Below are 25,328 nucleotides of genomic sequence, written 5' to 3' on the forward strand. Positions count from 1 at the left end.
TCCAGAAGTACAGAATCACCACCGCTCTCGAGATGCACGCTGTTGTTCCAAGTCAATATAACGTTACGTACGCCGTAAGTGACGTCATAGCGTATTCGGGTGATATTGTGCTTTTCCTGAGCCTATATTTTATAATTTGCTTCATAAATAAAGAAACACATTATCTTTTGGCTCATCTACATAAAATTATAATCAATAGATTGCTTTATATTGATGCTTCGTCGTAGCGCTCAGCTACGGTACATGTACGTAATGTGCGTAGCGGTTACGCTATGTAATGAGTTTAGTCTTGTAGTACCAGTACGGTTTTAATCTCGTCGTCCTTTTTCTTTTCTTTTTTTTCTCTCCTTGATTTGGCCCTAATCCTCCGTCGTAGGGTCGTACTACGAGCACAAAAAAAAAAAAAAAAAAAAAAAAAATTAAGGGGGGGGTGCTACACACATTTACGCATGTTTTGATTTTTTTTTTTTTTTTTTTTTTTTTTTTTTTTTTTTTTTTTTTTACATTTTATCAAAGTTTTTACCAGTGTTCACCTGGCTGTTGAGTTTTGAACCATTCTGAGGGGGTCAAAGTAGGGCTCAAAGCGTCGGCGGGTCAAAGAATGACTGCTAGGGGGCGCTACATGGTGTATTTGGAATTTGTCTTCTTACACGGTATCAAAGATTGCACCTGTCTTGACCTGCCTGCTGATTTTGGTGCATTTTGAAGCATTCTAAGGGGGTCAAATTGAGCTCAAAGGGGCTGCGGGACAAAGAATAACTATAATAACATAAATAATAATAATAAATATAATAATAATAATAATATAATAAAAACCGAGGAACCACAATAGGTTACCTAAAAAAACAGTGTCACCTGCATGTCCATACTGTTCAGTTATGGGTGTGTTCTAAGTTAAATTAAATCAAATCAAATTTCATTTGTTTAGACCAAATCACCACAACAGTTATTTCAAGGAGAAAACAAAACATGTTTTAAGGTGCAGTAGCCCCCCCACCCACCAAGGTAAGACTAATGCCCACCCACACCTGGCATCCTGGTAACACCACTGCGCTCCATTGATTAAAATGTTGTTACTCGAATTTCTCCGACGCAAGATGGCTGACAAATGACAATGCCGGTCCCTATTGGCAGGCAGAGCTTATCATGGATCCAGCCTTATATGAGTGAAAAGCTTGTTTCTGTCGTGCCAAAAGTAATGCTCATTCACTATTTTTTTAAAAATCTAAATACATTAATTAATTTTAAAAAATTAAAAAAAAAACACACACACAAAAATAATTATCATGATATCATATATCATATGTTATGTCACTAAATGTAGTCTAATCAATCCGAAGTCGAGTCAATTCTATTTATAAAATAATAATAATACAGTTTAACTTTTGCACCGCCTTGTAGTCGATGACGTCAATATAAGGGCGTCCTCGCCAGGCGGCTGTTTCGTCACCACCCCAGGCTTTATTTCCGTTGAGGGAGCAGAGGAAATTTCATCCGAGCGCAGGTGGACGTGATGTGGAAGATGTTGCCTCCGTTGCAGCAGCTGCTGCTACTGCTGCTGCTTGGACCGCTACCGCCTTGCGACGCCGACGGAGTCCCGCTCACTCAGGTAAACCCTGCCTTAATACTTTCTTGGACTTATTAAAGTCCCTGTAAAGTGAAAATCAATGATTTCGCGCATTACCCTCAGTGGTGCACGCCACCCGCAGATGGTACCATCCACAAATACCAGGCGATCCCGTTGAATGGCAGTCATGCTTTAAACTTCAGCCGATTTATCGGGAAAACCGTTCTCTTCGTTAACGTGGCCACATACTGAGGTTACACCTTTCAGTACCCAGGTAAATGAACGCAACGCAAATGAGCAATAATAATCTAAAAATGAGTGAATTGCACTTTTTTGTCTTGCGCAGAGTTGAATGCACTACAAGAAGAGATGAACATCCACGGTCTCACTATTCTCGGCTTTCCTTGCAATCAGTTTGGGAAACAAGAACCGGGGAACAAACATGAAATCTTGCCTGCTTTGAAGTAGGAAATTTTTTAATTATATTTAAACTTTACTTGAACTATAAGAGATGCTCTATTCCAGGGGTCCCAATTTACCTGAAGGCTGCTTGATGAACTTTGGGAGTGTGGGCAACATCACATGTCACGTTTATATAATCTATAATATGGTGGAAAGCACTCAGGTGACTTGAAGTTCCGCTCTGAGACCCACAATGTGGCCAAATTTCAAAATTGTCCGATATGCATGTGTGATACATCATTGAAAGCTTAAAATCTCAATTTTCTGGGGGAAGAAAAATTTTGGACAGAAGGGCATTTAAAAAATAATAATAATAAAAAAAATAAACAGCAAAACCCTATCTGAAGGTGAGAGCACGCGAGAGCAGAATTACAGACGCCATGACTTTAAGGAGATATTATTGCGTACTTGTTTCGATCCAAAAATGGCCAGAGCTGGATTTTGGGGGGGATTTTATGGGTGAAACATGGTAATATTACAAGGGTCGCGATGCAGAAATCGCAGACATCAAGGAGTGGTTAAGATTTTCTTTTTCATATATTTACCCTTTTAAACTTTTTTTTTTTCCCAATTTTTCTTTGTTTGGATCGATTATTTATCATCTAACATATCGGGAAAAATGCGACAGTAACAAAAAAATACAATTTAGCGATGGTTATGACTTGAGGTCGATATCCGTAACCTTTTTATACAGACGCCATTTTTTTCATTGTGATGTAATTTGTTTAAAAGTTTAAAATATGCGAGGGAATAACTTTTTAAAGTCTTTTTAAGACATTAGACATCAATTAATGATTCCAAGATAAAAATGACAGACATTTTGAATAATAAAATTACCTTGTTTTAATAGCTGGGTTGAAACAAAAACGGTTGCGCGACGTCTGTAAACTGGGGTTTCCAGGGTAAAACCAGCAAATTAAAAATAGTTTGGCGGCTTAATGCGCCATGAATCTGCTATGGCAGCATATAGACATATTGTTCTATCAAACACAACAGTTATTTTGGCTTAAAATACAGCAGTTTCTTTTAAAGAGGAGTGCAAGAGCAGAAACTGCTTTTTCAGCCTTGTCTGTGTTTTCTACCATATATATATTTAAAGCAGCACATTTTTCAGTTTTGGTGGTCGATTTTTTTTTTTTTGTTTTGTTTTGTTTTGTTGCGACACCGGTGGACAAAAGCGGTAGTGTTTTGCCTTAAGTAAGAAAGCGTTTCCCATCAGGACCAGCGCTGCGTTTCCCATAAGGTCCAGCGCACACCCGCAAAGTGTCGTAAAATCATCAATCAATCAATCAAAAATCTGTTTCCTGGTTGCCTGCAGATAGATTAGACAACAGTTCTGTTTCCAGCGGCTCTGTTAAGGATGACTACTAATAAGGAATCCACTTGTGGCTAAACAATAGAATAGAATAGCCCTTTATTGTCATTATACAGTTGTACAATTAAATTATGGAGCATCTCCCTTTACAGTGCAGGATAAGGTAAGTTAAAATCTTAAGTTTCTCACAAAGCATAAAAGTATCAAATGTGTGTGAAATAGACCTATGTACAAACAGTGCAGATAATGGAAGTGAAATAGCAGCAGCAGTTTGACAGTGAAGACATTAAATATTGCTCATTAATATTGCATGTAAGTGATTATTGCACATAGAATATTGCATGTAAATGAATGTTGCACGTTGGGTCATGTGTTGTTAAATATGGCAGTTCAGGGTGGGGATGGCTTTAGCAAAGAAACCGTTTCTCAGTCTTTGTTTTTGCTTGTAAACATCTGTAGCGTCTCCCAGAGGGAAGCGGCTCGGGATAGATGACGTATGCAGTACATTTGTAGTTTTTTTTTTTTTTTCTTTTTTGTGTGTGTGTGTGTGTGTGTGTGTGTGTGTGTGTGTGTGTGTGTGTGTGTGTGTGTGTGTGTGTGTGTGTGTGTGTGTGTGTGTGTGGCAGAAGTTAATTGGTGCCGGTGAAAGCGATACAGATCATCAAGATGTAAAAGAGGTGTCATTCAACTAGTTGTCCGTCCACATATCACAAATGTTATGAAAATATTTTTATAAAGGTTGAAAAGTTACCTAGTGTTGCTTTAAGTATCAGTAATCCAATTCTCTAAATCCCAGGGGTCAAACTCTAGGCCTGGGGGCCCAACACATAATTTTGTGTGAAAGTCAATCATGTGCCTCGACTTCGTGTTTCTCACCACAGTAAAATTTAAAGAAATGATGATTTTTTTTAAAAAAATCATCTTTTTCCTTTTTTTCCATTTAAACATTACAGAATTAAAATAAATAAATAAATAAATAAAATGCTAAACATTTTTTTTTTTTTTTTTTAATGTTCCCTTTTAATTGTTTTTATATATTAAAATGAGAAAAGAATTGGAATATATTTTCTATTTTGAAGCTCAAAAAGAGGCTTTGGGCATTTTTTAGGTATCGAAACAATTCAGCTTTGAAAGATTGGCAAACATTGCTTGAAATTGACCTTATCCTAATCTATGGTAGCTTGTTCCATAGCGATTTTTTTAAATGAAGGTGTGTGTGTGTGTGTGTTTGGGGGGGCAGAAAATACTGTTCCACAGGCCGCAATTGGCCCTCGGACTAGAAGTTTGAGACACTGCTCTGTTTTGTTAAAATTTCCGAGGGACCCTTTTCACGAATTTTCATCAACTAAATAAGCTAGTATCCATTTAATCAGCATTCTAAATCAGGTTTATAGTAGCCTTTTGCTGGCAAAACTCCCATCTCACATTCTCATCAATCATCAAAGACTGAACACAGACTCTGCAGTGGACAGTAGCAAAAAAAATGGAATTCGGGCCAGCTTCCAAGGTCCAACTCCTAAAGTGTTGAAAGACTGACCTCTGATAAGCTTCTCCATCTGCATTCCAGGCATGTCAGACCCGGTAACAACTTTGTTCCCAACTTTATGCTGTTTGAGAAAGGTGATGTGAACGGGAAGGATGAACAAGAGGTCTATACCTTCCTCAAGGTAGGTTTTGCTGTCTTGGAAAAGATTGTTTCACAGTCTTTGAGGCAAAACACATTGGGGGAATTTCATATCTCCATACAAATGATTAAGATAGTGTTGGTTGTCACCATTTTTACTCTTTCATGATTATCTTCCCATCAACACCACTTAAAATTGTCATTCTTTATTAACCCTTTCATGCGCGAACTGATTTTTTTTCCCTCCCCTAACATTTAATTCACCTTTTAATTCATTAGCTGTCATTGACAGCGCTAGACATCCAGTCCATTTTGACTGCTCCCTGTCAAAATGGATTGGACGTCTCGCGCCGTCAATGGCAGTGAATGAAACAAAAGTATTTAACGTCTAATTTTAAAGGGTTTTAAACATAAGCGGCTTTTATGGGGGGACCAGCCCCCCCACCCCCGGTGTCCGAAAAGTGTCACTGCGTGTAATTGACTTTCCTGTGTATATATATATATATATATATATAAGTTGAAAAGCAATAAAACTGCAACAAAAATGAATGAAACAAACAAAAATATATATTTTTATATCGAGTCAAAACTATTTTTCGAGCACTTTAGACGGTCATTTGCGTTGCATATAAATTTTTTTTTAAATTGGGGTGGGGGGGGTTTAAATGATTTTTTTCTTTGATCAAAAATATTTTTTTCTTGATTGAAATAACTTTTTGGGGGGATTGAATGATTTAGACACAAATGTCCTAATCATAATATGGCCAAATCACAAAAAGGATTGCTTCAATCAAAGAAAATTTTTTCAATGAAAAATTAATTGTTCAAATGCAAATTTTTCAATCTCAAATATTTTTTCGCATTCAAAAACTTTTTCTATGGTTGAATTTTTTTCTTTTGATCGAAGTGATTTTCTTTTTTTAAAATTATATTATTTTTGAAGCAACTTATTTTTTCATTGAATAAGACACAAATGTCCTAGCCAAAATGTGGCCCAAAAACACATCAACATTGCTTCAATCAAAAAAGTTGCTTCAATCAAAAAAACTTGACTTCAATTAAAAAAAAAAAAAAAAGAAAAAAAAAAAGACAATCAAAGAAAAATAGCTTTCACATGCATTTTTTGGGGGGGGGGGCGGTTATTTGAGTTTCAAATTTATTTTTGCATTCAAACACTTTTTTTTTTTTTTTTTTAATAATAATAATATTAATAATAAATATTCTTGTAAGTTAATTTTATTGTTGACACTACGTTTCGGGGTCATCAACATGTTGTGCCCCCCCCTGCCCCAAAAGTCAAACTCCGCCTATGGTTTTAAATGAATTGGATGTCGATCACCATTGATGGCATGCAAGGAGTTAGAGGGAACCTCGCACTTAAACTTATAGGTTCTAATAAGCCACAATTGTTCTCTTTTACTAAAATATGTTATTAGAAACACATAAAATACTGCCATTCATTTTAAAACTCTTTAATATTTAGTACACGTTTTGACCTACGGAGTAGGAGTGTGAACCTCTTGGTACCTCACGATGCGATACAAAGCGTACGATAACGATGATCTCACGATATGGCGATACAACGATTATCGATACATTGGTCAGGAAATCAACCTAAGATATTCTACAAAACGACTAATAAACAGAAAAACAAGCTTCTGTTGTGAATTAGAATGAGTTTACCACTAGTAGACGTCCAATCCATTTGAACTGGGAGGGTGGCAGTGACTGCTACCATCCCTCCCACTTCAAAGGGATTGAACGTCTATGGCCTTCAGTGGCAGCCAATGCTAGGTAATTTTGGGGCATTTCAGATCATTATTGATTTGAAGTCACTTCCTGTTGATTTCAGGGCATTTTATGAGTCACTTCCTGTTGATTTTGGGTTACGGAACAGGAAGTGGCCCAGGAATCTCCCAAATGAATAGGCAGCGACTCAAACTCAACATGAAGCGACCTGTAAATGCACTAAAATGAACAGAAATTGACTTGTAAATGGCCTGAAAATCAGAAAGAGTGACTGTGAATGCTCTGGTTTCGAATGAATGAACGTTCGTTCGACCCTCCCAGTCTAAATGGATTGGGCGTCGAGCGCCATCAGTTGCCACGTTTACATGGAGCCAAATATTCCAATTACAATCGGAATATTTGTTCAAACCGAATAAATGTGTTCCATATAAACACCTCATTCGGAATGAACAGGCCCAAACCGAATGGAATTTCATTCCGATTCACAGGGGTGGAATATTCCTTTTCCCAAACCGATTAGAAGTAAAATTATATCATGTAAACAGGGAAGCGGAATGGTGTCTGGTTGCGTTCTTTCTGCACATGCTCCATACTGACGTGGTGACGTCACTTTGTGACGTAATTAACGTCACTTGCAACATGGCTTCCAAGCACAGCGCACCTAATTGGAGTCCGGCGGAAAGATTGTATTTAATTCAAACTTTAAAAGAATTGAATATAATTGCTCGTTTAGACGGGCGTAAAACGAGGAACAGTGAACTATTTAAAAAAAGTTCACGAGAGGTTACACGAAGCCGGAATAGACCGGAGCGTTGACCAGATTAGGAACCGGTGGAAAACCGGCTACTACAAGGCAAAAGAGCAAAACAGCAGAAGCGGGTACGACCCCACAAACACAACAAGTGGGTTAAAGTTAAAACAGCAGCACTCCGACGATCGATCTCCATGTTTTGCAACGTGACGCTTTGTTTTGATTAATCTGCGCATGTCAGACGGCAGTTGTCAAACGTCCTTTCGGAATAAAGGCAGTCACACATGTAAACGCTGGATCGGAATAGATGAAGTGACATGTAAACAGCTGATCTGAAATTTCCATTCGGAATGATTTGAATCGGTATGAATAAAAGTCAGCATGTAAACGTGGCTATTGGCAGCCATAGTTAACTGAGACACTATTATGGTTGAAGATTTTGATAGCAACTTTTTTTTTTTTTTTCATTGACACCTTTTTAAAACGATATCTCGATTCTTGGCAGGTGCATATCGATAATATTTTGGGATACAAAGTATCACGATATATCACCATTTCGATATTTTGTCACAACCCTAATATGGAGGGCGCCTTGTTTTAAGCACGCAATGGACTCTCAGGGTGATGACGTTTATTGTCACTCGACGAATACTACAGGGTTACTGTAATTCCTTCATGGCGAGACGTCCAACACATGCACTCATCGGTTAATAGCGGCGGGTACTTACAATTTGTGTTTTTATTGTCTTTTATTACCTTTTCATTGCCTCAAAATATTTTTTGCATGCGTTTCCTTCTCATATTTTTAAGCATTGTGTGGTAGCTTTAAAGCAGATTGTTGATCTGTTGGCCACATTAGTCACGTAGCATATTTAAACTACCCTTATTAGATATTACTACGTTTAAGTATTTTATTAAGGCATGTTTAGTACGTGCTGTCTGTATGCATCTAAACAAAACAAGCTGAAAGCACACGGTAGTACTTGTTGTGTCAAATTCGCCTCATGTGGAATGTTTCGCCGGTGTAGCACATTTTGGCAGAACACAGTTTTTTTTCCCCTACTCATCGAGTCTTTCCTGTTCATTTTGCTTTTGCTGCTCGTTTAGTGAAATATCGACAGTGCTGTAATGCTCATTAATGTTCCTCTCTGGTTTAAATTACAAGGGTTGAAAGAATGACATTTTATGTCACTGCCATAGGCGGAGTTTGACTTCTGGGGCGGCGGGGGGGGGGGGGGGGGTGTACAATATGTTGATGACCCCAAAACGCAGTGTCAGCAATAAAATTAACTCACAAGAATATAATATGAGCGTTTTTTGTTTCCCATCATTCTTGAGGGGAATTCTAAATCAGGCTGCTTGGGTAATACTTTTTGCCAAGATAGTCATCCATTGAATTTGGTACGCCCGGCGGTGTTGTGCCAATGTAGTTACCCCAGTCAAAAATTGTATCCCTTGGGCGGAGCCATATGGAGGTAGATTTGTGTCTTTATTATCAATCAAAAATGTTGCTTCAATAAAAATATATATTTTCAGCCCAAAAAAATTAGCTCAAAAAAATGTGTTTGAATGCAAAAATAAAATTGAAACTCAAAAAAACTGCATGTGAAAGCTATTTTTCTTTGATTAATTTTTATTTTTTTTGATTGAAGCAACTTTTTGATTTGAAGTAATGTTGATTTGTGTTTGGGTCACATTTTGGCTGGGACATTTTTCGCTATTATTCAATCAAAAACTAAGTTGCTTCAAAAAAATCGATTTTCAAAAAGAAAATCCAAACAAAAATTTTCAATCATAGAAAAAAAATTTTAAATTCGAAAAAATATTTGAGATTGAAAAATTTGAACACTTAATTTTTCATTGAAAAAGTTTTTCTTTGATTGAAGCAATCCTTTTTGTGTTTGGGCCATATTATGATTAGAACATTTGTGTCTAAATCATTCAATCCCCCAAAAAGTTGCTTCAATCAAAAAAAAAATATTTTCAAAGAAAAAAACCATTTAAAAATATTTGTTCACTAATATATATATATATATATATATATATATATATATATATGCAAAGCAAATGACAGTCTAAGGTGCTCGATAATTTCGACCCATTATAAAAAATTTCTTTGTTCATGTGATTCATTTTTGTTGCAGTTTTATTGCTTTACAACGTTTATACAGTGGGGAGAACAAGTATTTGATACACTGCCAATGGGAAAACCCATAGGTAGTGTATCAAATACTTTTCTCCCCACTGTATGCATGTAATTGACTTTCCTACATATAATGACGCTTTTCGGCCACCAGGGGGGCCTAGCCCCCCCCCCCTTAAAATCCGCTTATGGTCACTGCCCTGTGATGTCACCAACAGTGGAGACCTACTAGTTAACTAATTTTTCAAATGATATAAAAAAACATCAAGAAGGGTTTCAATATCAAATTATTTTAACTCATCTTAACATTTATCTTTTAAGAACTACAAGACTTTCTACACTACAGTAAGGTGGGTTCCACCCCCCCCCCCCCCCCCCTTATTGGTGCAGTTTTGATCATTTTGAAATTTATATTGCGCAACAACGCCCTCTGGTAGCCAAATTATAACAAGCGTGACAACGAACTCTGTTCTCCCCTTTGGGGATTTCTCATATATGTGCCATCTGCTTCTCTAGAGTTCCTGTCCCCCGGTCTCAGACACCTTTGGTAACCCGACCAACAGACTATTCTGGGAACCACTAAAAGTCAATGACATCAAGTGGAACTTTGAGAAGTTCCTGGTGGGCCCAGATGGAAAACCTGTGATGAGATGGCACCCGTCTGTCAATGTTTCCAAGGTGCGAGCTGATATTCACAAATACCTGCTCCAACGTTACACAGAAGAGGTTTTCAACTAGATCGTCATAGTTTCCACATGTAATCAAGTGGGATGCTTTATCGAGCTGTAAATCTAGCGGATTTTTAATTCATGAAGGTAGCATGTTAAATGAAGAAGAGGTTTGAAAACAGGAATTCTGTGGAGCCTCTTTGGAGTCTTGAGATTCATGACAGCTTTTCAGTGCATTCAAGCTGTCCTGCGAACTCACAGCATCATGTTATCTTTGCAAAGCAAATCCTGCTGGCATTTACTGTGTCAACTACTTTAAATAAACTGATGACAATTGCACACTTGTTTGCGGTTTTTGTGGAATTCAGATGTGTTACGGATGTGGGAATGTCATGTTTCTATTTTGAAATTAATAGTGCAAAAACAAGTGACGTGAGACTGGTTGACTGAATTAACCCAATAATGCAAAACAATGGCTATACTTAAATTGTACAAATGGTTGCATTCACTTAGCATATTTGTGGGTTCTTTTGTTGGTACAGTGAAATTGTAAATCCTAGGTCTGTACTTTTCAACAATTTCTCAGAGGATCGTGACACCAATTCACAAAATCTTACGTAAATGTGTAAATCATTAGCGTAGTCCTGCTACCAAACATTAAAATGAAAAATAACTGCAGTATACAATCATACAATATAAACACTTAGAATAGATTTATTAAGCCAGTCAATACAAAAGATCTCACATGTGCTTTTGCCTACAGCAAAACAGAAAAAGGCCTGCAAACCAAGAAAAACAACCGCCAGTAATCAAAGAATAACGTTTCAAAAGTGCACGTTTCCCTTCTCATCCCACCAATCCGATGAGTTTCTTGGTAGTATAATAGCTGTTAAAAATGAATCTTTCCGATACTGCGAATTTTGAAGCCCTTCATCTGACAACCTCAAAACGCCCAATGCGTCACGGGTTACTTGACTAGGCAGGTGTCAAAGATTAAACTAGACGTCCTCTGCCGTGACAACTATCACTCTGAGTAAAATAACAGCTATTAAAAGATTGCATAACTGTTAGGTACTGCCCGGGGCTTAAAATGTGCGTAAGATAAGGTACAGTGACATTGGTGGTCAAACAAAGTCATCGAAGTGCCGTGTTTAATGAGATTAGGTCCATTATCATGGTTTAAAAAAAAAAAAAAAAAAAGCTTGTGTATGTGTTTACTGTGTCCGACACAAACGTATGTCAATAGCTACAATATATCGGGAATACACTAACAACATTGAGCAGCATTACTAAAAGACAATGATTCACACTTAGTCAATGCAACTATCAAAACAGCAGGTTATAAATAAATTATCAATCACAAATATGTTTTTGGTATGATACGTCAAAATCACCCTTCACCCACCCCAAATGTGTGTATGCAACAACAACATTTCGACCAGTTACACATGGGACGTTTCTATCACATCAACATACTCTGAAGTCTTCTGAAATCATCATTAAATCTGTAAATTCAGCAACTGAATTTACCTACGTCCATTACTGGAATGGTTTTGCTCAAATGGGGGAATGGCTTGCTGTAACCCTACATGTTGCTAAATCAAGTTGTTGCAGATTAGAACACAAACGTTTATTTTCTGGAAAGAAAAAGTGTCAAGTATTTCGACCTATTAACAAAAGATTTCTGTTCATGAAAAAAAGAAAATTGAAATCGTTATATTCAGAATTGCCACAAATAGCCTTATAAAACGCAAGTATAAACAACATTACAATAGGATATCTACAGTTCAGTAGGAAAATGATAGATCACACCTTTTTAAAATCAAAAACTGATTCCATGCTACAACCCAATTTCCATCAAGCGGGGGAACTTTAGTGCTTTCCAGGATCTATATTCTGTCGCTCCCTTTTTCCAAATCCTCCTGCTGGTGCCGCTGCTCCTCCTCCAGCTGCTGCAGCTGCACCTCCCCCTCCCGCCGTTGCCGCCGCCGCCGCCGTGGACTGATCTACAAGTAGACACAAAGTTTCAAAAAAATATAGTACCATTGTGAGGCTTCGTAGAAAGAAAATGGAGGACCAATATCTGTGCTAACGCTATACTAATGCTATCCATATTTAAGTTTTCTATTACACCTAACTTTGATAATGAAGACATAGTGCTGCAACGATTAATCGATTAACTCGAGTAATTCGATTAGAAAAAATTCAAATTAAATTTTGCTTTGAGTATTCGTTTAAGTAGAGTTGTAATGGTTTTGAAAGTCTGCATTCCGTTTTAATGATTTGAGTGGATACACTGCCCTCAAGTGGCAACAATGAATATGACATACGTCATTTCACATGGCTGAATCCAGCTGCTCCCTGTTAAGACCAACATAAAATCAGCTGTTGTATGAGCCAATGTTTTTTAATGCATTCATAATTTTTTTTTGTGGGAATATGTGAAACATTTGTTAAGAGAATTGTATTACATAAAAAAAAAAAAAAGCATTTTATAGCATTTAAGCTAGCGGACTTTTTCTATGTAAGTTGGCCAAATCTTTTGGTGTACTTAGATCCTCATTTATTTACAGTATTTTTTTTAGACTGCTTGAGGCTCAGCTGAGGTATTTTAATTTTTTTATGTGCCTTATCCGATTATTCGAACTAAGTAGTTCATCGATAGCTGGAGCCCTAGACAGATGCCTTCAATCAAATATTCTAACTGGCTTTAATTGAGCTGATACTGCACCTACTGTAGTTCTGGGCAACATGAAGCTTTATTTTGGGAACGCAAACTTGCTACAATGTGAAAAGAAAAAAGCAATTTTGAAATTGCAATTTCACCTATTCACACATGAATTTTCAAGTTTTGATGGAAAACAAAAGATCAAGTCATTGCTGAAAACTTAAAGCGCTCTTTTAAAGGTATCAGGCTAAGTTCTCACTGCTTAACATATCAAGTTCACACAACAGTGAAAGCTCCGCTTACTCAGAAATTTAAGATTTTCCTCAAAATTTAAATTGTTAAAATGATTAAGGATACTCAAGTTAATGAAGTTTCTATTTACAGTAATTAAGTTGCATTACTTATTGGAAGTTTTTTTTTTTTTTTTTTTTTTTTTTTTTAACAATGTATCATTTTCGTCATTTTAGAGTCTCTGTAAAATGCCTTTTCACTACACTGAGGAGCTGGCATTTCTATCAGCAATATTGAGGTGGATGAACATACACAGTGATCACTACTATTCTGGGAAACAACCACTATCCATGGAGGTAGATGTGTGTATTATTCAATCTGAAAAAAGATACATATAAATATATATGTATATATACAGTGGGGAGAACAAGTATTTGATACAGTACAATGGGTTTTCCCATTGGCAGTGTATCAAATACGTGTTCTCACCACTGTATATATTTTCAATAAAAAATAAGTCACTTCAATCAAGGAATGTGTTTGAATGCAATAATAAATTTGAAACAAATGCATTTGAAAACTATTTTATTTTCCCTTAATTTTTTTTTGGATTGAAACAACTTTTTTGAGTGAAGTAATGTTTTGCGTTTGAAGCAATGCTTTTTGTGTTTAGGACATTTGTAACTAAATCATTCAATCCCCCAAAAAAGTTGCTTCAATCAAAAAAAATATTTTCAAAGACAAAAATTCATTTGCAAAAATAAAATTCCCCTCCCATAAAAATTTTATTTTTTTGAAAATATTTTTATTTGATTTTTTATCTGAAGTGCCACTTTTTTTTTGAAGTGCAGTTTTTTGTGTAATCATTTTGAGACAAATGTTGCACTTCGCTATTGGTCAGACATGTTTGAGTGACAAACGGCTACGCCAATGGCATAAGCCTTAAAAGCTTGATGAAGCAAGAATCATGACCAACATTCGTTGAGCAGGCCCCAGCCATCGGCTCGAGCCCAAGCCGAAAATAGCGCACCACAGGCTGACGACGGGCTCGTGCGAGGCAGCGCCTCTATGATCTGAGAGTCTGCTGCTTAATTTGATTCAGCATTAGAAACCTCACCTGCGCGGCTGCCGGTTGCCCGCGCAGACCGTGCACTTGCCGGCCTGGCGGTTGGCTATCGGGGTCCCACCGGAGTGCCGCGACGTGGAAGTGACCGGTGGCCGGCCTTCGCGCCAGGCCTGGGGTGTGACGTCGGGATCCCACCGGAGTGCCGCGACGCTGAAGCGACGGGGCTGTTACTCCCCGCCCCAGCCCGGCAAGTCGCCGTCTGGGTGCAACAGCCCCGTCGCTTCAGTTTCACGTCGCGGCACTCCGGTGGGACCCCGAGTGTCATGCCACTCGCCGGCCGTCCACGGCGAAGATGGCCCCGGACATGACATATTAACGTGGTATAATGGCATAATAGGCAAAACGGCATATAATGACATGTTTTTCCTAGACTCTTTTGGTTGTTTTTTTTTTTTTTTTTTTAAGTTAGAAGCTTGTCAAGTTGACAAGCCCCGTCCTCGCTACTAAAGGTTCGCCATCACAGCTTACCTGCACTGTCTGGAGCCAGTCGTGAACTCTCCCCCACCGCTCTGGCTGCTCTGGGTTGTAGAAATGACGAAGACTGCCACGGAAAACCCTAAGAAGAGACAGAAAAATGTCCTTACTTAAACCACTTGAAACATAACTATTTTAACCGCAAATATAAAGGCCAAAGTTTCTGTCACAATGTAATAATAGATGTCTACAGAGCCTCGTCACTAAGTATTAATTAGGCGGAACTCAATTACATCATTGGTGTGTTCCTCCCAAAAGAAAAAGCGCAAAGCAGTAGAAAAGAGAGCCTGATTCTGTCAGTGAGACTGACGTAGGGACCTTTGAGGACCCTTACCAGGTTAACAGGCTGGAAGTCTCGTACGGGGGGCGGAGCTGCGGCGCCTGCTGCATTGGGCATCCGGGGATGGAAGTTTACGGGCCAGCCCTCAAGGCCCGGCGGTCCCACCTGCACAAAGGGACCACAGTAGGGGGGGCTCAGCGGGCCGTTCACTGAGCCTGACGTGGGGTCTGAGGTACGTCTTTTCTGCTGCTGCCCCTACGAGGGATCACAAGTACACATGTGATCCCCAGTTGCTGCACGGATGCTAAACTGAGCCAAAATAGAGGTGGCCTGGTTATAAAGTGGCCGAATGCGGAACCCCGGATGCGCTGACAAACGTCTATTGGAGTCAGGCAGTACATTTAAGAGTGACGTTCACTGGTCACAAGAGGGCGCTAGTTTGTAAGCTTTATCATCAAATCATGCAGGTAAGGTTTGGAGGTTTTGAATTGTCCTCATGATTGAATTGTCATCTATCAAAGCTGCTGTTACTCTTTCATTCAGGACTTGCACACAATTTCTCACACGAAATCTCAGACATTACCTGCTTGTGGTGCTGCATCTGCAGTCTTTCTAGCTTGCATCTCTCGGTGTGTTCACGCTGACACTCGCTCTGTGCCTGATGCAGCTGTAGGAAAATAGATTTTTTTTTTTTTTTTTAATCAGATTCTGTCAAACTATTTCAGAGACAAATCAACTATTCAATTTTTTTTAAGTATCGGTACCGTAATACTAATGACTGTGTATAGCTACTTGGCGAGCAACATTTTCCTTCCTTGCGACCTAAAAGTCTACTGCATTTTTTTGCAGTAATGTGGCATTTTATGAATGGATCAAGGATGTCCAAACACTGGATCGCAGGCCAACTGTGGCCCGCAGCCCAGTTTTTATTGGCCCGGAAATTATGAAAATATCATTTAACGGCCTGCACAAGAAGCTTTAATTCAGCCTACATTCTGTTTCACTTTTCAGCAGTGCCCTAAGCTTGAGCGTCGAAACCTGACAACATGTTGAAATCAATCTAGGAAACAGTGTTGTCAGTAACGCGTTACTAAGTAATGCGTTATTGTAATCTGATTACTTTCTTTCAGTAACAAGAAATCTAACGCATTCATTTTTCCAAGCCAGTAATAGAAAAAAAAAAAAAAACGGGTCACATGTATTACCATGCTGTGTGCACGCCGTCTGCCAAGGCGGTCAACAACATAGCCTGGCTACCTATCAAGATGCTAACAGTAAAGGAGCCTGAGATATACAACAAACGGCTGCATTTGCTCACTGGAGATAGAGCCATTACTTCGCATATCCGTCCAGTAAAGATGACAAAAATATCTCGGTGCGTTGCAAACTCTGCGCTGGCTCGACCGCTAAAAACTCGACATCCAATTCAATAAGGAAGCACTTGGAATTACAGCACAACGCGAAAAAACTAGAAACAAAGCCGACAAGTAACGAGACAGCCAGCACTTCTACAGTTTGTAACCAGCCTGTATAATGTGTGTAATTATGTACATTTTATAGTTAGAGTTTGTAATCATAGGCGGAGTTTTCATTTGTGGGACTGGGAGAAAAGCATGTTGAAGACTGAAACAAAAGTCAAAAGTAGGGACACACTTAATAATTTTTGCATTTTATGTATTTTCACTACTATTGTAAATTCTCACTGAAGACATCAAAACTATGAACGAAGATGTGGAATGGCAAAAAAAGTGAAATAACTGAAAACAGGTTTTGTATTCTACATTCTTCAAAGTATCCACCTTTGAGGTGTCTCCAAACTTTTGGCCAATACTGTATATATATATATATATATATATATACACATATACATATATATATATATATATATATATATATATATACACACATCTTGACACTGTTCGAGTTCAATCAACTGTTCAAGTTGTTGTTGGTAGCGTTTGAAAGCTTAGGTTTAAAGAAATTTTAAATATCCATCTTGCCTCCTCTGATGCAGTTTTGGCTAAGCAAAGCAAAGGATAGTCTCCAAGGTGCTAGTTTCATGATTTGTTCAAAAAAATGATTACTGTACGTTGTAGGATTTTCGTTTATTTCATCAATTTTTGTTGTTTGTTTTATTGCTTTACAACGTTTATAGACAACATTTTAACGGCTAGGTCTTTATTTCAAAGGGGAAGTTCATATTTTTTTTACATTAGGCTTAATCTTGGAGTTAGCGGGGGTTTAATTAGTCGTTGGATTTGATTTAAAACAAATTTCGTGCAGTTTGTCAGTTATTTGTTAGTTTTAGGGCTCCGGAATGGCTAAACTAGGGCGAGTCAATAGTGGTTGAAATGAACTCCATCGACTAATTAAACCGCCGCTAACTGAAAGATTAAGCCTTATGTGAAAAACTCAATTACCGGTATACGCGATGAAATTTTTCTGTTATTTTTATGTTGAGGCAGCAAAAGGATGAAAATTGGTAAAAAGTAACTGATAAGTTACTTTTAAAGTACCGTAATTTCCCGAATATAAGGCGCACCCATGTATAATGCGCACCCCAAATTTACTTGTAAAATCTCAGGAAAATTATTGTACCCGTTTATAACGCGCACCCTAATTTTAGAAGAAAACAGAGCTTGTGTACAGATACAGAGATGTCATTTTACTGACTGGGGAAACACAGCACAAGCATAGCACATTGGTAGTTCAAAACATTACCGTAAACTGACAATATTTACGGTAATAATATGATTTGACAACTTCTCCAACTTACCAGAATCTAGGAGAAAACAAAACAGATGTGACTTTTCTTTTAAAGGCTGCTGTATAACTTGCTCGTTTCCTCATGATGAATAAATGTTTCTTCCATGGATTGATACGGTAAAATGAAAGTGAGAACGTAAGTCGGAAATCCGTGAGAGCTCATAGCTGTCAACACGGCAGTAACAAAAGGAACTATTGTTATTTGGGTTTGAGTTTCCCGAGGGACCGATATAGTTGACGGACACAGGAAGTGTGTGTCCTTACATTTGTTGTGGTCCGAATTGTGGAGCTGCAATAAACGTCGACTCAAATGAGTTCAAGAAACTAAATTCTGTGCTTTATGAAGAGTGAAAAAAGCAGAATTTAACACAGACGAAATCATTCGGCCGATTAGAGTGAAGTATTACCGAAACAAAACGGTGACGTCACGTACCGTAATGGTCGGCAACGGGTCGCCGCATACGTTTCTTCAACACAACGTGGCCGTGTCAATGAAAAAAAATCGGTTTATATATATATGTAATACATATATATTTCTGTCTTCATCCATGTACCCGTTTATAATGCGCACCATGAGTTTACAAGTTGATTTTGGGGGGAAAAAGTGCGCGTTATATTCGGGAAATTACGGTAACTTTAGTTTCAACTAGCAATAATCGCGCCTCGGATTACTTTGATAATAAAATAATCAGTAACTAGATTACATTTTTGAGGTGTAATCAGAAATTAAATTTTTTAAGTAATCCATGACAGCACTGCTAGGAAACAATGTAGAATTTCAGTATTTGGCTTTCCATGAATCAACTTAAATAAAAAATAATAATAATCCATTGTATAAAAAAACTGAGCCATCTTGGTTGTGATTTTTTTTTAATCATTCACTGCCACTGAAAGTTATAGAAACCAAATCCATTTCAACTGGGAAGGCTGGGATTGAGTGATCATGTTTCACTGCCGTTGACGGCAATAGATGTCCAATCCAACTTGAGGGGCTGGCAGAAATTGTTTAATTGCTGTCAGCTCTCCCAGTCAAAATAGATTGTACACCTGAAGTCGTCAATGGCAGCGAAGAAGTCAATACCTAAACGGGCCCAGGTCTTTCATTCAGAGCGATGGGTATCTGAAAAATTGTTTTGAAAAAATCATCCCTTACCTGATTGGTCAAATTAGTAATTTGAATCTGCAGTCGCTCCACTTGCCGCCTCAGGTCTTCTTTTTCCTCATTCATTCGCTCCCTGTCACTGCGTTCTTTTCGGAAGTCTTCTTCAAAGATTTTCACCTGATTTACAAAGAAAAAAAATGAATAAAAAGTAAGGAGATGAAAAAAAAAAATCCACTTTTAGATTTATGTTTTGTCAGACCTGTTCTTTTAAAACAGCAATTTGGGTGAGCAGTTCCTGCTTTTTCAGGTTATTGGCAGCATCTTGGCCAGGCTGTGGTTGGGAGGATGAAGGGGCATGCAAATTTAAGGCTTCTTCTAAGGCCTGTAAATAAAAAAGATATTAATTTTTTTTTTTTTAAAAAAACACAATGTCAGACTCAAACTATTCAAGCTTTGGATTTCCCATAACAAACCCTGTTGAGCCGTTGGATTTCTTTCTCCTGGTATTCTCGCTGTTTGCTAAGGGGTAATAGCTGGTCTTGCAGGTAGCGAACTTTCTGCTTCAGCTCTGTCGCCTCGGTGTTGAGACACTCCTTCTCACCCTAAAACACAGCCCGAACATTTTCAAAATGTCTTCTCTTACTCTGGATTTTGATTTGACTTCATGTTTTACCTGCACGTTTTCAATCTTGGACTTTGCTAGTAGCAGTTTCTTGTCGTAGTCACGCTGCCTCTGCTCTCGCTCAGCCTCTAGCTCAACCACAGTCTTCTGGGAATCGGCCAGCCTCTGTCTGAGGTCAGTGATCTGCGTTGTCCAGTTAAAAACATTTACTTGGAGAGGATTGATAACTATTCTCAAGTAGGGCTGCCACAAACAATTTTGATAGTCCACTAATCATTTATTCTTGCATTGAATCGACTAAACCACTCATATAGAAATCCTGTCATTCATAGTTCTATTACTCATTGTTTTCTGATGCTGTAAGATATGCTTGATTGTATGACCATTATACTCTGCGGGTTATACAAGTTTGCTCTCCCACAGCTATTATACGCGCTCTCCCAAGCTATTATGAAGAATACAGTTTTAGCCCATAATCATGTGCTTACATTTTTATTACCGGCAATTGCTCACATTCTGCTGATAAATAGATACACATATGTTGATTCATCACACAACGTCTCAGTACTTTTCCACCAAGCTACTTCGAGTGCAAATGTGTGTTCAAAACAAAGTTATCTTGCTCGCTCAATGAGTGTGACTGTTAATTTAATCTATGACTAGAATAAGGAACTTGCCCGATCAAAACTACCATGTTGGACAACAGTGTTGTAACTATATTCTGCCCAGCAACAAGCCCTCAATAAAAGTCAGCAGCGCGGGGAGCTCTGAGAGAGACTTCGATGAGACGCTCTTGGTCACGTTGCCCGATCTCAGACCTCTCCCCAAACTGCAGCTTGGTAAAAGTCTACTCTCTGACTCCTGCCTCCTTGTGTCCTGCCTTTGTCACCTCGCTCTGGGTCAACAGCTAAATTGAAGAAGGTGTTTTAGACCCAACAGATGCAAAAGCAGAATGTTTGCAAATACCGGTATCTAATTTGGATTCATTATACAGAGTCGTGTTCTACTTTCATCAAAGACTACATAAATTAGACAATTTACTGTTTTCTTTTATTCTGTTATTTCCGAGATATGTGCCTTGATTCTAATTACCTGAATACACATAGCATCCGTACAGGGACTGCAGATGAAAAATGGGCTAATTCTAGCTTATTTACAGTAATGTTTATTAATATGCATTGTACCTGTAATATTAAATAATAGAGGTGCAACAATTAATCGACAAGTAAATGATTAGCAAATTTAATTGACAACTATTTTGATTTACCAATTAATTGTTTAGGACCTTCTTAACCTTAAAACTTGTCTAAATTCTTGAAATTATAACATACACATAACTTATCAGTTATATTAGCAGATTTCTTCATTATATTTTTGTTAAGTCAAACTAGGGCATGAACCAAAATCTTTTACTTTGGAAAACAAAACAACAATTCATATTTTTGCCAATTTACAGACATCTTACTGTGTAAACTAGCTTCTTAATAAGAGGCATGAAAATGGGTCAGGGGTTAAAAAGGTGAAAAGGGTGTGGCGGAAATATGTTCCGGTAGGGCTGTCCCAAACGACAAATTTTCTCCCAATTAGTCAGCCGACTATTTTTACGATTAGTCAACTAATACTAATACTAACTTAGCGATTAAATTTTTGTTGACGCTTATTACTTCACAAAAACATTTTAGAACACTTAAATTCTTTATAAAGTACAAATAAACATGTAAATAACAATAATTTGTCACACAAACAATGAGGTCAAATGTTAATAGCATTTACTACTGCAAATGAATGGAATGTAAACAGATTCGAACACTGACTTCGCCTTTCCAACATTATTCAAAACGGTTCTTAAAAAGATTTCTAGCATTATTATTATAGTGTAGAACTATACATAATAGTTTTATCATAATTAAAATATTCATTGCCAATCATATTTTTCAAAAGGGTCATTTTAAAGCTATTCTTAATGTTAAATATGAATTCTGTAGTATTATAGTATTTACATATTATAGTATTAATTCTGAAGTACGAGGGAATTAACTCCAAAAATCGTTATTTATATGAACGCAACGTGCTTTTATTTTGAAATGTACACCGGAAGTACGTTCGCTACACCACTAACAGCTTCACACTCCACAAAAAAAAAAAAACTTTTCGTACTTCCTTACGATATATATATATGTAAATTTTTTTTTTTTTTTTTTTTTTTTCTGCAAATGCTGTTAACCAGCGATTTTTAATGTTTGAAGTGTCACCTTTTAACCGCAAGTTTGCATTTTGGAGAAGACTGCCAATGTTTCTCATTGCATTTCGCGACAGGCTTAGCAACTTCAATAAAACATGTCGTTAGTAGTTAGGTGGAATTACGAGCCCCCCACCCCCTAAAAATGTTCTCCTCAGATCTACACAGTTCACTTAGGTCACCCTTTTTGAGTTCAAAACGGCGAATTTCTCTGAAAGGTAAGTCATTTTCATGCCTGTAATAAGCATGCAACAGCTAATTGATTAAATTGAATAATAAATTAGTTGCCAACAAATTTGATAATCTATAAAGTTGTAGACGACAGTAAACTCAGGAAACTGTAATAAAATATTTTTGAAGAAAATAGTCATCCATTTTGTCTTTATTGTTACTTGCAACATGCCTAAAACAACTTCAAGGTAAATTGTGGAGGTATTTGAAAAAAGTGACACTTATCTGATGAATCAATTAGTCATTTAATTAATTGTCCGATTATTCGATTATGAAACTAATCGTTAGTTGCAGCCCTAATAAATGAATAAGACTGTTTACTATTAAGAGCCCCATAACAAAGTATTAGGATAATTTCTACGTCAACACTATATGTAAAAAATTACCGTAATTTACCGAATATAACACACTTTTTTCCCCCCCAAATTTAAAAATCACGGGTGCGATTTATTCACGGGTACAGGGACGGAGACAGAAAAAATTCATCATGATTCATGTTCCATTGTAAGCATGGACCAGCACAATATTACCTAATCTGAACGACAGTGATATAATAATCAAGTTCATGTGGTAAATAATTGTTTTCATTATATTTTTCACATCTAATACATTTTTTTAAAAATTTTGTACTATTCGTTTATTATTTACCGGTACATTTTTCTAACCTTTGCGTTGCAACATGCCGGCACACGCCGATGTTGTCTTGAAGAGAACGTATACAGCGATTCGTTTCGTATAAATGTAGACCGTGTGGCGAGCTAGGACAGGAGTCTGAGGAAGAGTGTCGAACCACTGAGCCAAGCCGCGTTGTTTTATTTACATTGAAACTTACAAAGTAACAACGTACGTCTTGCACGCAAATCGTGGGACATTTGTTTACTTCCGGCTGTTCCCTTAACTAAACTCTTCCCCCCGGGAACTACACAACTTGCCAACGTTAGCTCCGCTGGTGAATTCTGTTAAAACTCGCTTCAACTCCTTACTTTGTGAAAATTATTATCGTATACTGTGAGCAATTTTACCACAGAAAATTAATATTCTCTTTTTTTTTTAAATATTTGACAAAAGGATTAAACAATGCTGCAACCGCGTACTTTATAAAAGTTCAAGACACGAGACTCATATTTATTGGTGCTAAAATAAGGGTGCGCTTTATACAGGGGTACAAGAATTTTCCCTAGATTTTACAGGTAAAGTTGGGGTGCGCGTTATACACGGGTGCACCTTATATTCGGGAAATTACGGTAATTGACTATCAAAATAGTCGTCCATTAATTTAATAGATTAATCGTGGCAGCCAGATTCTCAAGCGAAAATATGCGTTATGATTCTAGAAATAAACATGAGATCGGTACTCAGGCAAGTTTGTTATTTAAATGAACCCACAGTAGCAACAGGTTATTTGTTTTGATATGTGAAATAACAGACAGGCAACCTAGTGACGCAGATGGATAAAGATAGGCTTTTGTGGTTTGACTAAAGGCAGCATGGTGTACCTATCACGAAGCAGTGACAAGTTTGTTTCAAGATAGACGCACATAATCACATGCCGTCTATCGGTCCGTGTGCATGTCTGTTCCCCCCTCAATGCACCACAGAAAGAGGTCAGCAGATACAAGAGTGGTTAAGGGGAATTCTCACTGGCAGTGCATGTTGTAAGTATGCACAGATAGCTTAGCTATTGCAAAAGTATATCTTTTCCACTCTATACGAGCACAGCAAACAGTTGCTCTACTGTCATTTGTTATATTCTAATAACGACTGATACTTTAATATTATGTAAACTTGGGCAAATGGCACACAAGTGAACAAAACATATCACCATTTCAATCTGATGGAATCATATCATGCAATGTGTTGTGCTTTACTCCATCTGTGCAAGGCAACAAAACCATTTTGACCGCTTGAAAAATTGTGAATTTTACAACTGATGGGTGTAGTAAAATTGAAACGTGCCACTACCAGACAGAAAATCTTTCCCTTCACCCTCATAGTGGCCTTAGTCATCACTGTACCTTCTGTTCAAACTGTGACTTCATTGAATTCCACTGAATGTCCCACTGCTTATTCACCTCTAGTACCTGTGCAACACATGACGCAAAACAAATGAGTAAATAGTAAACCGCATCTCCCATAAAAAAAAAAAAAGCCCACTACTAAATGGTCAAACTAAATAGTAAAACTAAAAGGATAAAAGAGGAAGTAACTCACATCTTTTCTTTGTTTCTCTAGGAGCTTGATCTTCTTTTCATAAACCTCAACATCACAAGGTTTACTTGGGCTTTTCTCAGCAGCTTTTCCACTCTGGGGGCACACAGAACATTCATACATGTTTCATACAAAGCAGAACAAATGAATCGGTGAGTTTGGAAAATTGTGCTCATGTTATACTCCAGTATGGAAAGGCTTTTGGGCAAGCTTTTGGATGTGAAAAAGTACAGTATTTTCTGGACTATAAATCACTCTGGAGTATAAATCGAACTAGCCAAAAAAATGCTTCATGACAACAATAATAACTAGAAGTTGAATTTTGGGGGAGAAATCTATGTTGTCCGCCATTTGTCGCCAAGTACCTAAAACACTAGTTTCACTTAAGCAACAAAACTGTAGTTAAACTAGAGATTTCCCGGTCCGATCATGTGATCGGAAATCGAGCCGATCGCACCATTTTTTAGATGATGGGAATCGGGTGAAAAGGATCGTGTTTTTAATTTTTAAAATATATTTGTTTTTCTGCTTCATGCTAGTACAGCCACTCACCCTCCCTCATGCTGCTTTTCCTGCTTACCGGTGCAGCTGTTGCTACTTAAAAGTTTACGTTGATTGACAGGTTTGTAGCTTTGATCTAGCAGAGAAGGCTTGGTAGCTGTATGATCAAAGGCTTCAAATGTGTCAATCATCGTTTAGTTTGTTACACACCTGTCCAGTGCTTCTCAATTATTTTCTGTGATATCCCCCCAGAAGACGTAGACATTCCGTGCCCCCCCCCCAACTCTGCCGCCACTGTAAATATACTGTAGTAGCATTTGTATATAAAATTCCTATTATCATAAGTACACCTCTGCATAACACTGTGTTCTTTTTAATATTACAGAAAAAACTTTAATAGATGAACTTACAAAAAAAAAAAAAAAAACCATCCATACTGTAAAAATACACTCAAAATACATTTTTAACGATGGATACTGAAAAATAAAATTTAATAAAATAAATAAATAATAATTTCAAATTGATTAGCAACATTAATTCACGAGGACAATATGCCAAACAATTAGACCAAAAAAAACAAAAATTAATAGAACAAAAACGA

The 25,328-nt window shown here is 37.5% G+C and overlaps 2 protein-coding genes across 7 annotated transcripts in view; one reads left to right on the plus strand and one right to left on the minus strand.

Moving 5' to 3' along the window:
* Window positions 1-1,440: 1,440 nt before the first annotated feature.
* gpx3 (glutathione peroxidase 3) lies at window positions 1,441-10,618 on the plus strand. The gene is made up of 5 exons (XM_057849405.1): window positions 1,441-1,609; window positions 1,691-1,841; window positions 1,914-2,031; window positions 4,912-5,011; window positions 10,128-10,618. The coding sequence occupies exons 1-5, from the start codon at window positions 1,514-1,516 to the stop codon at window positions 10,347-10,349; spliced, it is 687 nt and encodes a 228-aa protein (XP_057705388.1). The 5' UTR covers window positions 1,441-1,513; the 3' UTR covers window positions 10,350-10,618.
* An 825-nt stretch (window positions 10,619-11,443) lies between these two features.
* tnip1 (TNFAIP3 interacting protein 1) overlaps window positions 11,444-25,328 on the minus strand; it is a 40,906-nt gene continuing 27,021 nt past the window's right edge. For 3 of the 6 annotated variants that reach the window (XM_057849394.1, XM_057849393.1, XM_057849395.1), the window contains exons 9-18: window positions 24,230-24,322; window positions 24,034-24,099; window positions 19,600-19,731; window positions 19,400-19,528; window positions 19,186-19,308; window positions 18,978-19,103; window positions 15,642-15,725; window positions 15,113-15,313; window positions 14,773-14,860; window positions 11,444-12,285 (exon numbers count right to left, since the gene is read on the minus strand). In XM_057849394.1, the coding sequence (XP_057705377.1) occupies window positions 12,152-12,285; window positions 14,773-14,860; window positions 15,113-15,313; window positions 15,642-15,725; window positions 18,978-19,103; window positions 19,186-19,308; window positions 19,400-19,528; window positions 19,600-19,731; window positions 24,034-24,099; window positions 24,230-24,322 (1,176 nt within the window). In that variant the 3' untranslated portion in view covers window positions 11,444-12,151. The remainder of the gene's footprint in view (window positions 12,286-14,772; window positions 14,861-15,112; window positions 15,314-15,641; window positions 15,726-18,977; window positions 19,104-19,185; window positions 19,309-19,399; window positions 19,529-19,599; window positions 19,732-24,033; window positions 24,100-24,229; window positions 24,323-25,328) is intronic. The other 3 variants (XM_057849396.1, XM_057849397.1, XM_057849398.1) reach the window with 3 other exon arrangements.

Source organism: Corythoichthys intestinalis, chromosome 11, assembly GCF_030265065.1.
Source record: "Corythoichthys intestinalis isolate RoL2023-P3 chromosome 11, ASM3026506v1, whole genome shotgun sequence".
Taxonomy (NCBI): domain Eukaryota; kingdom Metazoa; phylum Chordata; class Actinopteri; order Syngnathiformes; family Syngnathidae; genus Corythoichthys; species Corythoichthys intestinalis.